The 15,816-nt window shown below is 34.1% G+C and overlaps 1 protein-coding gene across 9 annotated transcripts in view; it reads right to left on the reverse strand.

Annotated features, from left to right (window-relative positions):
- The window catches only part of OSBPL8 (oxysterol binding protein like 8), a 216,489-nt gene that overhangs the window by 23,300 nt on the left and 177,373 nt on the right, over positions 1–15,816 (reverse strand). For all 9 annotated transcript variants that reach the window (XM_037996779.2, XM_008004084.3, XM_008004082.3 and 6 more), the window contains 6 exons: positions 14,902–15,139; positions 14,128–14,312; positions 11,140–11,221; positions 10,737–10,835; positions 8,840–8,936; positions 3,036–3,134 (listed from right to left, as the gene is read on the reverse strand). In XM_037996779.2, coding sequence (XP_037852707.1) covers positions 3,036–3,134; positions 8,840–8,936; positions 10,737–10,835; positions 11,140–11,221; positions 14,128–14,312; positions 14,902–15,139 — 800 coding nt within the window. The remainder of the gene's footprint in view (positions 1–3,035; positions 3,135–8,839; positions 8,937–10,736; positions 10,836–11,139; positions 11,222–14,127; positions 14,313–14,901; positions 15,140–15,816) is intronic.

A 15,816-nucleotide genomic window follows, 5' to 3' on the forward strand; every position in this document is an offset into this window, starting at 1 on the left:
TTTGACAAAAAATTTATATGTATATGGCTCACAATAAACAGTTTAGTAATCTAATCTCCTTTTAGGAGGAACGTAATTCAAAATCACTCTGTCCTACTCAAATGAAAATCTATAATATAGACATAAAGATGGTTCTGTGGGATATAAATAGATAACAGCTGATTCACATTATGTGCAGATTCCCTATCTGTAAATTCACCTACTCAGTAAAATATCAATACCCAGAGTGCTTCTGTAGTCATTTGGAGACATGTGCAGAGTAGTGAAAAATTTGAGTCACCTGATGCACACATTCTGAGCCGAGGCTGAGCAAGGCAAACACTCTTCCTTGTTTCAGCTTCCACATTGTTTAAAAAAAAAAAAAAACTGTCCTTTTTGCAGTGTATTTACTACCATGTTTTCACATTTTTGTGCTTTTCATTGGTGGTTTTGCTGTTTAAAGTGGACCCACATGTAGTGTTGCACTGCTGTCTAGTGTTCCTAAGTGCAAGAAAGCTATAATGTATCTTATAGGGAAAATGTGTGTTAAAAGCTACATGTAGGTTTTAGTTCTATTGGCTGTTAGTTCAAGGTTAATGAATCAATAATATGTAATTAATGTTATAATGACATCAGGTTTCTTTAAATAGAAGCACACATAAAACAAGGTTATGTACTGATTGACTGGTTGATGAAAATGTTAGGACAAGAGGTTCACACAAATCCAATCTCATACTCCCCCCAGGTGCAATGGCTCAGTATTTGCTAACTCAGTGGTGACTTTATATAACCACTGCAAATAACAAGAATCAAATGCATAAGCAAAGCAAACAAAAAAACTACAGAATAAGTTCTGTGGTTAAAAGCTGGGGAAACTCTAGGTTTAACAAAGCTAAACAGGTTGTGTATGTGCTGTTGGTCTAAGATGTTAAGGCAGCCTTTAACATGCAACGTACAATATTATCTTTTGAGAGGGGAACAGACTATGTAATGTTTCTCATACTTATTTGGTTATGGAACTCTTATTTTACAAAACAATTTGTGAGGCTAGTGACTTGGGAGAACATACCTTAGAAAACATACAGGGTGAAACAGCTTATAAAAATCATTTCATATGCTCATTCACAAGCGGTTATAACTTCTTTTCTTTTTCCATGCATTGCTATAAAAAATTTTCCCTATTGTTAGCTAAGTATGGGCATGGATATCTACATGGAACATAATTTTATTTTTTCTAAATGATAGAAAATTTAAATATATTTGTTCGTATCAATTCATAAAGATATTTCACTCCATGCTTACTTCAAGCTCTAAGAATAATCTAGACTGAGGCCGTAAATTAGCCTCTTTTGTACATGCTGGGTTGGCCTTCAATAAGATTCAACCCTCCCAGGTTTCTCAACTGTGAAATAAGGCCATATCAAATAATTCCTTTTAAATTATACGTTAAGTTCTGGGATACATATGCAGAACGTGCAGCTTCGTTACATAGGTATACATGTGTCATGGTGGTTTGCTGCACCTATCAACCCATCATCTACATCAGGTACTTCTCCTAATGCTATCCCTCCCCTTGCCCCCCACCTCCCAACAGGTCCCAGTGTATGATGTTCCCCTCCCTGTGCCCATGTGTTCTCACTGTTCAACTTCCACTTATGAATGAGATCATGTGGTGGCTGATTTTCTGTTTCTGCGTTAGTTTGCGGAGAATGATGGTTTCCAGCTTCATCCATGTCCCTGCAAAGGACATAAACTCATCCTTTTTTATGGATGCAAACTATTCTATGGTATGTATGTGTCACATTTTCTTTATCCAGTTTATCACTGATGGGCATTTGGGTTGGTTCCAAGTCTTTGCTACTGTGAATAGTGCTGCAATAAACATACATGTGCATGTATCTTTATAGAATAATTTATAACCCTTTGGGTATATACCCAGTAATGGGATTGCTGGGTCAAATGGTATTTCTAACTCTAGATCCTTGAGGGATTGCCACACTGTCTTCCACAATGGTTGAACTAATTTACACTCCCATCAACAGTGTAAAAGTGCTCCTATTTCTTCACATCCTCTCCAACATCTGTTATTTCCTGACGTTTTAATGACCACCATTCTAACTGGCATGAGATGGTATCTCATTGTGGTTTGATTTGCATTTCTCTAATGACCAGTGATAATGAGCTTTTTTTGAAAAGTGTCTGTTTGTATCCTTTGCCCACTTTTCATACTGAATAATTTCTATGTTCCCAAAATAGAGGATAATTACCAAAAAAGTTATTTTTAGGATTTTAAGAAACCAGTTGGAAGGGAAGATACACATCATGACCACACTAAACTGATGCAAAACAGTTGAAAGTTCAGAATGCAGAGGTAAACCACCTGGGTTCAGATTCTGACTTGCTGCATTTTAGGTGTGTGATCTCAGGCGTATTAAGCCTCTTTGTGCTTCATTTTTCCTCTTCTATAAAAAGGGAATAATATTTCTATTTTATAGGAGCTGCTGAAATGATTAAATAAATGCATTGAATAGTTGGGTGCCTAGCATGTTGTAATGTTGTAGATGACAATTATTATGTAACACCCTTATCTGTATTTTAAATAATGGGTCAAAAAGCATAATACATTAAGAAACTGCCAAATGAGGGTGAGAAAAATCTTTTAAAAACTTGGTACATTAAAAAATAGTAAATTAAAATTTTTAAAAAGCATGGTGGTGCAAAAAGAAGAAAATCATCTTTACAGATTCTGAAATAACAGACAGTTTTGTCAAATTTGAAAATTTGCACATCAGGTAAGTGCAAAGAAATTTCATTATGATAAGTCAGTCTCTTCTGACTAAAGTATACATCACAAAAAGGTCCATTACAGGTGAATTAATTCACCACAGAAATATTCAGCAAATGATAGCAATAATCTTAAATATCTGTAAACCAAGGATGCTTTCAAACAAAATATAAGTCTGACTCCATCAATCACAAAGCATAACAAATCACAGCTACATGCATTTACTTAAAAGGAAAGCTTAATATCTAACTCAAGTATAGAAAATATTTACCTTTACAATGAGCATATGGCATCGTCATTACATAATCTTCACCTCTATTCAAGAAAGTTAACCGTGCTTCTCCCTCTAATATTGCAGATAATGAGTTTCCTGAAATAAAATGTTGTTTATTAAATTTCACAAAACATATTCAACCAAGTCAAAACAAACAAAATATATTTAGAACACCTACTAGACATCTACAGTGGAAAGTCTTAAAAATGTCTCAATCTCAATGTGCCCAAACATGTATTCATTGCCTTATATCCAAAACATATTTCATCCTTATTCTCATTTTTACATAATGACTACTTTTAAAAGATACAGTTATGTGCTTTTTTATAATTAAAAAAAAATTTTTTTTGAGATGGAGTGTCTCACTCTGTTGCCCAGGCTGGAGTGCAGTGGAGTGATCTCGACTCACTGCAATCTCCACCACCAGGGTTCAGCAATTCTCCTGTCTTAGCCTCCCGAGTGGCTGTGATTACAGGCGTGTACCACCACACCCAGCTAATTTTTATATTTGCAGTAGAGACAGGGTTTCCTCATGTTGGCCAGGCTGGTTTTAACTCCTGACCTTGGGTAATCTGCCCGCCTCAGCCTCCCAAAGTGCTGGGATTACAGGCATGAGGCACTGCACCTGGCCTATTTTATGAGAGTTATAAGAAAATGAGAAAACATGGAGAATACTTAATATTAATAAAACACTGTTTCGCCGTATAGCCTAATTTTCTTTTTTGAATAAAACCATTATTTTTTAGCTGTAAGTCACATTACTTTACAAATCTCAAGCTTTAAATGCTTATAATTGATATAATAATCCTATAGACAATTTAGAAAAATAAAAAATATAAAGCACCAAAATATAGTCAACAATAAAATACTATGGTAATTTCTTCTAAGTTTTCTCCTGTATGCATTTTCTCTCCTTCTATTCTCAGTTTTACTCAAGTATAAATTTACATACAGTAACTAACCCATTTTAAGTGTGAAATTCGAGTTTTGGAAATTGCAGAGTGATATAACCACCACCACAATCAAGATACAGAACTTCCCATTATCCCCAAAAAGTTCCTCCTTGCCCCTGAGCAGTCAATCCTTTCCCTCAGCCCCAGGAAACCACTGGTCCATTTTAAATCACTGGCTTTACCTATCCTAGTAATTCTGTACAGATGGCATTATAGAAGATGTAGCTTGCTATGTTTTACTTCCTTCAATTAGCACAATGTCTTTCAGGTCACCCACATTGTTGTATAAGAATTCTATTCCTTTTTATTGTTAGTTAGCATTCTGTAGCTGTGACATTTCCTTACTAGTTGATGGTCCTTAAGTTGTGTTTAGTCCTGGATTATTATGAATAATGTTGTATATACTTAAGAATATTTATGTACAAGTCTTTATGTAGCCATCTATTTTCATTTTTTCATGGGTAAATACCTAGGAGTGGAATTTCTGAGTTTACGGTACATGCATGTTTAACTCTGGACAATCATTTCTCCCACGTCAAAAAACATTTGACCATGTGTACAGGTCTACATCTGAACTCTATTCCATCCCATTAATTTATATATCTACCATTACATCAATTCCACACTGTAATGATTACCTTAGCTTTATACTAAAATTAGGCAGTGAAAGACCTCTTGTTCTTTCTCAAAATTGTTTGGCTGTTTTGGGTCCTTGGCTTTTCAAAGTAATTTTAGAGTCAACTTGCCAATATCTTCAAAAAAGCCTGCCAAGATTATGATTAGGATTGCATTGAGTCTATGGCTCAATTAATGGAGCTCTATTATCTTAATATTAAATATCTCAATATATAAACATAGTCTATCTATCCATTTATTTGGATCTTCTTTAATTTTCCTCAGTGATGTTTTAGTCTTCAGTATATAGGACTTACATCTTTTATTAAATTTATTTTTAAATATATCATTTGGATGCTATTATAATTGGAGTTGTTTTTAAATTTCATTCTGAGCCAGGCATGGTGATGTGTGCCTGTAATCCCAGCTACTCAGGAGGCTGAGATGAGAGGATCCCTCATAGTAAGACACTGTCTCAAAAAAAAAAAAAAAAAATATATATATATGTATATATATATATACACACTTCTGCAAGTATTCATTTCTAGTATATAGAAATATGACTAATTTTTCTATTTTGACCATGCATCTTGAGACCTTACTAAATTCACTTATTAGTTATACGAGCTTTTTTTGTATATTCTTGAAGATTTTCTATATAATCTGGTATATAAATGGCTTATCTTCTTCCTTTCAATCAGTATGCTATTTTTCCCTTTAATTTGCCTACTGCATTGGCTAGGACCTCTAATACAATTATGCATAGAAGTAATGAGAGTAAACATCCTTGCCTTGCTCTTGATCTTAGGTAGAAATTATTCAGTTTTCACCTTAAAAGTATGAAGTTGGCTATGTATTTTTCATAGATGCCTTTAATCTAGTCCTAGTTTCTTGAGGACTAAGAAATAAATAGGTGTTGAATTCTGTCAAATCATTTTTCCGTATCTATTGAAATCAAACTTTTCTTCTCTGTTATTCTATTAATATGGTAAATTACATTTTTATCAGATGATAAACCAATCTTGTATTCCCGAGACAAAATCCATTTCATCATGATATATTATTCTTTTAATATATTGATCATACTTTTACTTATATGTATATGTCCATATATTATTCTTCCTATATGTTGATTTGTTACTACTTAAGAATTTTTGCATGTATGTTCATAAAGGATATTAGATCTGTAGTTTATTTTCTTGTAATCTCTGGTTTGGGGATCGGGATAATCCTGGCCTCATAAAATGATCTGAGGACTGTTTTTTCTTCTATTTTCTGCCAAAAATTGTGTAGAACTGTTATTTCTGCCTTAAATCTTTAGAAGAACTCAAGACATCTGGGCCTGGAGTATATCCTTGAAGAAAGATTTTAAATTACTAAATCAATTTATCTGATATAAGAGTATTACAATTTTACACCACTTCTTGGGTCAGCCGTGGCAATTCGTATCTCTTAAGAAAATCTGCCCATTTCAAATTTCTCTCTTTTAATTCTGTTTTTGCTTCATATTGAAGTTCTGTGCTTAGGTACATAGGCATTTATGATTATTATGTTATCCTGAAGAACTGAACCTTTTTATTTCATTATGAAATGTTCTTTATCTCTATTAACATGTTTTTGTCTTGAAATCTATTTTATTAATATACTCACTCAACTCTACTTGTACTTAATACTTGCATAGTTTAGCTTTTAACTTTTACTTTCCATTTACTTTCTTTCTTTTTTTTTTCCTTTCTTGAGACAGAATCTTGCTCTTGTTGCCCAGGCTGGAGTGCAGTGGTATGATCTCAGCTCACAGCAACCTCTGCCTCCCGGGTTCAAGTGATTCTCCTGCCTCAGCACTCCGAGTAGCTGGGATTACAGGTGTATACCACCATGCCCAGCTAATTTTTGTATTTTTAGTAGAGACAGGCTACATTTTGGCCTGGCTAGTATGGAACTCCTGACCTCAGGTGATTCACCCACCTTGCTCTCTCAAAGTGCTGGTATTACAGGACTGAGCCACTATGCTCGGCCTACTTTCCACTTACTTTCAACCTATTTGTGTGTCTACATTTAAGGTATGTTGGTCCTTGCTGTTTTAGCTAATCTGATCATCACTGTTTTTAAATGAGATTATTTCGGCCATTAAGACTGATACAATCATATTATTGGGTTTTGCTCTATCATTTTGCTATGTGTTTTCTATCTGTCCCCTCTGATTTTTGTTCCTTGATTGGGCTTTCCTGTTTCTTTTATAAATTATTTAAACTATTGTTTAAAATTTTCAAATAATTTCATTTTAATTTTCTTACTGACTTTTTGCCTATACTTTCTGGTGGTGATTTTTCTTCGTGTGTGTGTGTTTGCTCTAGTGTAGGACTTCTCAATGGTAGCATTCCTGACATTTAGGGGACCGGATAATTATTTGTTGTAGGGAGTTATCCTGTGCATTGTAAGATGTTTAGCAGCATTTCTGGCATCTACCTACTGGATCTCCCAACTGTGAGAACCCAAAATGTCTTCAGACATTGCCAAATGTGTCCTGAGGAGAACCACTGCTTTAGAGATTACAATATTTATCTTCAAAATGTCACAGTTGGCTGGGTGCAGTGGCTCATGCTTGTAATCCCAGCACTTTGGGAGGCTGAGGCGGGTGGATCACTTGAGGGCAGGAGTTCAAGACCAGCCTGACCAACATGGTGAAACCCCATCTCTACTAAAAATACAAAAATTCGCTGGGTGTGGTGGTGGGTACCTGTAATCCCAGGTACTAGGGAGACTGAGGCAGGAGAATTGCTTGAACCCGGGAGGCAGAGGTTGCAGTGAGTCGAGACTGTGCCATTGTACTCACAGTTAATCTTTTACCACTTTATATAGAAAAGAAAATTTTACTACTTCTAGGTCCATTCTCTTCCAGGCTTATATACTACAGTTACGTGTGTTAAATCTGCATATGTTATAAAACTCACAAGATAATGCTGACATTTCTGTTTTGAACAGTTACATGTATTAAAAGGAAAAAATAAGAAAAAATGTCCTTTGAATTTACCTATAGGTTAACCAATTCTGACAATCTTAAATTCATTCTAGATTTAATAGACTCTTTTAAATTATAAAGGAACAGATAGCTCTGATGTATATAAATTGTACCATAACACAGAAAAAAGGCCCACTGATGAAGTAATCCCAGAAAGCAAGCTATGCACCTTGTACTCAATAAAAATTTCTATAAAGTTAGAACACACACTCAGAAAAGCCATTTATACTATAGTCAGGGTAGAAGAATGGAGGGATGAAAGGTGAAGTAGGTAAGAAATATATCAAATATAAAATACATATAAACTTAAGGGAAAAAAAAAACAAGCAATCACCATCTTAAACCAAACAAGGTTAAAAAAACAAACAAACAAACCCAAAACCAAATGAAAACAAACATCAAGGGAAATAAAAGATACCTTGAAGAAATATAACAACACATACCAGGTTCCTGATCAAAAACTACTCTTAGATATCCCTGTGGCAGACTTAACTATGGCTCACCACATGCTCAGGTAACCAAACCTTGGATTTCTGTTTACATACTTTATTTTTCCTTTTTTATCATAATAATTTTTTTCACTCAGGTTTAAAATTCTTTGGTTGAAATTTAATTGATCTTCATTTAAACATTTTAAAAAACTATATAAAAGCATTTTAAGGTTATATATGTTTTACTGGTATATAGCTTTGGCAATGATTTGTTTGAACTGTCAAAGTTTTTGTATTAATGTTTCCTACTATAACCTTTTCTCTATTTTCCCTTGTACTTGCAAACAGTTTTTTTTTGGTATGTTATTTAGTCCAAAGTTAAATATATTTACCAACTGACCCTGGGCCAGGTCTCCTAAACATACTTGAATTCTTCCTCTCTGTTCAAAGACTACAATAGAAAGACTGATCCCTTAGATACACTGAGATGAAACAAAAAAAACTGGTCAAAGGCAAAAGAAATACTTTATGCGCTAAACGGCTATAATGGGCAATCATTCTGTCTTTTCATAAGTGATGTTTGTGATATATTTACATATATGTGATGAATACATAAGCCACACCTTTATGAGTGGGCAGAAAAAAGCCATTATTCAAGGAAAGATGACACTTAAAATGACAAACTCCATGTTGCAAATAGCCCATGACACTTACTAAATAAAAGCTCACCAGAAAATAATACCTCCCAGGAATGGGTGCAAGTTGGGACAGGGGGAAACTCACCATAAAACTTGGACTTAGCCAGGATACTACCACTAAGACAAAATCCATCTTTTCGATTACTAACATAAAAGGCAGATATTGGTGGATGATGGGACACCTATTAAACACAAGAAAAAACATGTATATAAAATATAAAAACATGTTTATATAAAGTATAAAAAGATAAGCATATTATTGTGCCATTATCAAAAGTTCAAGTCTTATAATGAGTAAGAAAAAACATTTAATAAGCAGTAAAATTAAATATTGATGGTTATAGTAACCAGCTTCCTGTCTCCTAGTGAGACCTAACACTCCTGGTATTCATATAGGCCCCTCTTATATTGCACTGAAATTGGTTTGTGTGGAAGTGATACTATGTAATTTCTGAAATTAGGTTACAAAGCACCTTCCACGTTGGGGGCTCTCTCTGCCAATCTCTCAATCATTAGTTCTGAAAAGCCATTTTTGAGATTGTGAAAAACCCTACAGAGAGGCCTATGTGATGAGGAACTGAGTTCTTCTGTCAACAGCCATGTGATGAACCTGGATATGAATCTTCCTGTCCAGTCAAGCCTGTAGATGACTGCAAAGCTGGCTGACAGTTTGACTGCAAGCTCATTAGAAATCCTGAGCTGGAACCACCCAGCTAAGCAGATCTCGGACTCCTGAACCTCATCATATGAGATAATATATACTGCTTTAACCCATTCAGTTTTGGCAGTAATTTTTTAGACAGCAATGGATAACTAATATAGTGATTAGTCTTCATATGGATTACTGAATGACTATAGGAAACAAAAATAAAAAACACGTTATTTAATAATCTAATGCCTTCAACAATATATTTACTTCTTATGTTCTCTTACATGAGACAAACTAAAATCAGCATCTCAAGCTTCTTAATTTCATGAAGAATAATTGACTTTTAAAAAATTTAATATAGATGAGTGGTTTTGACTTGAGGGGGTTATCAAAACCTCTAGAAGAAGGTTTTCCAAAGAATACACGGTCTTCTCATTCTCCTTATACTCAAAGTGAGAATTACCATAATAAGGAGCCACTGTTACTGAAAGAGAATGTCATATTCCTCAAGTTTATGCAGACAGAAGACTGAAAGTCATGATTATGGATGTATATGAGTTCAAATTAATGAAAGTTTAAAAACTAAAATATTTTCTGTCTGTATACAACAAAAAGAGAGGTATCACAGGGGAGAAAAGGGAATTAAAGAAGCTAACAATTCAATTAGGAAAATAAATATTCTGTAAAAAGGTAAATGATACGAATGTTAATAGCTTAATGGATAATCACAAAAACAATATAGAAGTTTGAGAAGGGAAAAATCACTGGGAGCTGCAGTCATTTGGATCATGAAGGATAAGTGAGTCAGGGTTTGTTTTGATAAAGAATAGCTAAGAAGAAATACTGGAGCGGGAGAATTAAATTTAAAAATGAGGCAAGAAAGTGTAAGATCAGGTTACCTAGTCATGAAGTGCACAGGTTTGACTACTGTGGAGAACTAGAAAGGTATTAATTTGAGATAAATTTGGAAAAGATACAGAGGACTTTGAATGCCAGACAAATGAATGCCACACCACTGAATAATTCTGAGCATGATCAAAAGTTGTTTTGGAAATATGAGTTCGGCCAAAAAAAAAAAACATTAAAAAAAGGGCAGGGGGTATAGCAAAGGAAAAATAAATATTTATTTTTGGTCAAAGGATTCCATAAGCATAATAATAATACCTATGAATATGACATTTAGTAGTATTTAATACTAAAAGGTTAAATGTTTACCAAATGTGCACAAGTAAGAAAGGCTAAATAATAGTGAGTTTACTGAGTAAATATTTTCTATAAAAATATTCCAGTAACTTCCAGATAAGTTTTGTTTCCATACATGCATTTCTAATACCTGTTCAGCAATATAAAAAGTTTTGCTGTTTGTTCTGGGATGAATCCATAAACAACGAAAAGTCTCACCAAGTATAGGATTATAAGGTTTCTTCAGTCCCTGGTTTAAAAAAAAAATGCAATTTCAAATTACAAATACAAAGGATTCAAAATAGCTTAAACTAGTCAAAATGGGTTTAACTGTACCATGTGGGAACCATCCTTATAAAATTTCAGAGTAAATAAAATTTACATTAAATAAAATTAAACGACTTCAATCATAATACAGGTCTAAATCATCAGGTATTTTGCAATTTTGCTAAGTCAAAGAAGCCCAGTAATGTAATTGTTAACAATCTACAGATTACATAAAATATAAAGCACTCATACAACACTAAAGACAATAACATACAAACAAACATTACCTTTGGCTTTTTATAGAATCCTGACAAATACCATTTCACTACTTTCTTCAAACGGAAATAAGGATTTTCTTCAAGAGCAGCCCTAAAACACAAAATGGTAAACAAAAATTTTACAAAATAAAACACAAATTCTCTCTCACATTAACTAATAACCAAGTATGAAATATGATTGGAAAACATAATTCTTATTTTAAATGGATGACAAAACAAGCATGTAATCAATTTTCAACCATGTAAATCCATTTCTGTTTTTCTTAACCTGGTCACATTTTCCCATTCTTTGGTACACTGCCCGGGTCTTTGCTAAAGTAGATTTTGGAAACTCTCCAAACCAAGGTTTCTGAATTGGGATTCTGCAAAACCTGAGATGTTGTTAGTGGCTCTGTGAAAATTGTGATTGAAAAAAATAAAAATGGATTTTGGATGCATGCACTGTGTGATTTCTAGCATTTGCAATGATAGGCAGTGGCCAAGCAGCCTCATTAACAATTCTGATAGAAGTCTTCAGCCTCATATGTCAGTGAAGGACTAATGTTTACTTGGTTGAGTCCATTCTCAGTTGTTGATGTTAGAGTAGATCAATGGTAACTGGTGGGTGCTGTAGAGCATGTAGGAGAGAACATATGTTGACGTTAGCCTCTTTTGTGCAAAGTACCTATCTAAATATAGGATTTTATGGGTATGCAGTCCTTAGTACAAAACACAGAAGTTTCAAATTACAAATATGAAGCAGAGTCAAAATAATTAAATCAATACAGAAGGTTTTAACCTATTTTTATTCTTCAACCTGCTCTTGTGTACTATCAACTGATTTTCCAGAATAAAAACTCAACCAGAATAATGGATAATCAAAGAGTAATTTTCATTTTAAAGAAGTTTGTAGGAGCCATGACTCAGCTGCCCCCCATACAATTCTGCTGTTGTTGTAATCATTGCAAAAACCTGATTGTGTATGTCTGAAGTAAATTTTACTGAGAAGTTGTTTTTGTTATTGTTGTTTTCTGTTTGTAATGTAGTTACTATACCCTTATTTACAAAAAGGCATTTATGTTTCACAAGCATGTCTGACAGTCCAATGTGGTGATTTTTAAAAAAATGAGATGTGAGACAGAAGAGCACAGACCTAGGCTTATTGACAATTGTGCTAAGTTGAAAGCTTGTGTTTTTCTGGAGTAGCAACCCTCTGATTGCTCTCTGTCCATCTTGGTTTAAATTCCCTTATTCTGCAATTTTATTTTAAAATTAAATATATATAGTTCAAAAGTCAAAGCAATATAAAGAGGTACACATGTCTTGTTACTGCCCCATCTCTCCACACTGTTCCTACTTACCTTCTATAGGTAACTTTTAAAAAAAGTTTCCTTCTAAGTTTTCTTTAGGCATAAACAAGCATATATAAATAAACAGTCCTGTTTTTCTTCAAAAAGGTTTGCAAACTATACATACTCTTCTGTACACCTTGCTTTTTTCACACACAATTCTGGAGGTCCCTCCAGATCAGTTTGTGGAATTCTTCCTTATATGGGTGGATGTGTCACACATTATTTAATCAGTACACTGTGCTGGACACTGGAGTTACATCTAATGTTTTATTATTACAAACACTGCTGCAACGATCTTGTGTATATGCCATTCTGTATATGTGGCATTATATCTGTAGGAGTTATTCCTAGAAGTGAGATTAGTGTATCAAATGATGAATGCATCTAAACTTTTGGTAAATACTGCCAGATTACCTTCAGGGTGCTGTGCTAGTCTGCACTGTGCATGGTGGTGCATGATCACCCCTGGTTGCCAACACAACCTTGGCAACAGTGTGTAATGCCAGAAAAGTACAATCTTTCTATTTGGGACAGGGGGCATCTCTCAAGATCTTGTGATTCACAGGAATTTGCCTTATATTCTGAGAGAAATGAATTTCCAGACAGATAAAAGTGCAGAAGATATTAGAACTAGTATATAAAAGATTTTTGACTTTTTGTCAATGTGATGGATAAACAACAATAACTTACTATAATTCAAATGTGCATTTTCCTTATTTTGCATGAGGTTTTTACATGTTTAAGGACCGTTCCTATTTCTTCATTTTCCAACTGCCCGGTAATTTCTTCCACTCCTTTTTCTATAGGTTTCCTTTTCTATTTTAAAAGCTTTTTTTAGGGAGGTTAAACATTTTGTCTGATGAAATTTGCAAAAATTTCCCAGTTTATCGATTATCTTTTGACTCAGCTTATTATTTTTTTCAATGTTCGCTCATGAAATTTATAGACAGAAACTAGTAAAAATCAGGTCACAGGGCCAGATATCAGTGGCATAGAAAGCACAGTGCCTTGAAACACCATTATTGGTAGAATAGGGGCATCAGGTAAGTAAGAATTGGAAGCATGGACACAAAGTTGCTGTTCCTTGCAAAGTTTACTGGTTTTCCAAGAAATTGCTGGGACAGAGGTGGACAGCACCTCCTCTGCCTCCTTTAGGTATGCCTTCTTCAAAATTACACTCAGGATCAGCTGGCAGCTTCAGAAACAAAGAAAATAAGGATTTGTTCCAAAAGCTAGCAACTGGCAGGACATTTTAGTTCTGGTAAGCCATACAAACCTCACAAGCATGCAGACAGGTAAGTATGAGCAAAAACAGAGGCCCCAGGATGGGACTGAACAAGGGCTTTCATAGAGGAGAACAAATGATGCCAATCACCTCTCTCTGTGTTAGGTTAGTGAACTGAGGTTAAGGAGCCTACAACACCAGTGTTCAGTAAAGGGTAGAATTCTTGTTTTCCTCAAGCTTATGATATCTCAATTTCACTTCATAAATGGTAACATTATAGCAAAGTATTAAATATGCTTCTTACTAAGAAGTGGTAGAGAACAGAGGGTGATGTGTCATTAGAGCCTGATTTTGGAAAGGAATGATAATTGAAAATAGTACTCTTGAGAGCTTCTAAAATCATGAAGTATTGTCTATTTTAAGAAATAAGAATCTACTTACTCAGAGAGGAAATCTGCATGATAGTAGTAATCTGAAAGTTTATCCAAGAAAGAACGGGGTTCCAAAATAAATGTAGGCAGAACCACCTTGGATAGGTCCATGCCAGGACGGACTTGTTTCAATAGTGTCCAGATAAGGCTTTTGTTTTCTTCAGACACAGTTTCTGTTTGAGAAGCCTCACCTGCCTTTATCAATTAATGAAAATTACCAAAACATTACATTTATTTCAGACAGATATGTAAACAAGTCAGCTAATGTTGAAAATATGAATTCTTTTCAGGACTACTCCAAGCATTCTTTAAATGTGGAAACAAAAAGTAATAAAATCTATAGCTATAAAACTTAGGTAAAAAGGGTAGCTGAAAAAGACATCAAAGTGAACAATATATACAAGAGATCCACTAGAAAAATATTATAGCCTATTATTTTACACTGCATTTACTTCCATGATGCACTGGCAATAACAAAGTTATAAACTCATGCTTCCTTGCAACTTACTTTGCACTGGCAATGACATCAAGCAATATCCTACTTCAAAATCAAGCTTGAAGAAAATGTAAACTTTAAATTTAATGGAATATATTGGTATTTATGTGAGTATTTGTGTTTAGTTGTTTGTAAATCCTAATATATTTCATATGTGTGCAACTTTTAAAATATCACATTCTATCACAGAAAAATAGGCAATAGATGAAGCAAATAATATCTTCAATTTCATTTAACAACTCCCAAGAATATGAAAATTCAGAATCTCTAAAAATAACAGACTTCTACCTCTCCAAGTTCTTCATGGCTCTGTTCAGTGTAGGTAGCCTCCTTTAAAGGCTCAACAGGCTCGGGTTCGATATATGAGTCATCTTGTCTTTCTGATGTATCTGTGTCACTTTCTTCACTTTTCCCCATCACCTCATTGTCAGACTCATCATGTTCTTGATCGTTTTCTTTATCAGATTTATCAGAATACATATCTTGGTCCTTAAAATGTTGTCGTTCAATTTCACTATCATTTAACCTTAAGGGAAAGAATTTTTAGGAGGAAGAATAAAGGATGTTAAGAATGCTCAATTCATAAATAAAAATTATATACAACATTTATTGAGAATTTACTATGTGCCAGACAGTGTTCTAAGTGTTTTACATAGTGTTAATTCACTTAATCTTCAAAATAACCCTATGAGATAGGTAATATTATTATTCTCATTTTACAGATTAGTAAACAGAGGCATAGAAAAGTTAAAAACCTGGAGAAATGTGAAAAGATGATACTCTGAGCTCTTTGCCTCTCTACCAATTAGGACTAAAATCTTCCAAAACCAAAATTTTAGACTTCTTGCTAGATATTTTTCTTAGTTTTTCAAACAGCATCACTTCCATCAATCTCACTGTCACCTATGGTATGAAGAAAAAATGCAGGTCCAGATAATCCGATTCTCAACTGAACTCAAATAAATTATGACTTTCCACCTGTATATGGAGGTTTCCAAAGTCACCTCATGAGCCCAAGAAAAAGATATGAAAATGGTAAATGGTAAACAATTATATTAAATTCTATTCGTCTGAAAGGTTTAATCCTGAGCAAAAATCCAGAGAATTAAAAATGAAAATTTCCGCTGAAGGAAATGAACCTATGGACTAAAATCAAGTAAGTTTTGCTGAATCTACCCTATTCTCACTTAAAGTGATTAGGGT

Source organism: Chlorocebus sabaeus, chromosome 11, assembly GCF_047675955.1.
Source record: "Chlorocebus sabaeus isolate Y175 chromosome 11, mChlSab1.0.hap1, whole genome shotgun sequence".
Taxonomy (NCBI): Eukaryota; Metazoa; Chordata; class Mammalia; order Primates; family Cercopithecidae; genus Chlorocebus; species Chlorocebus sabaeus.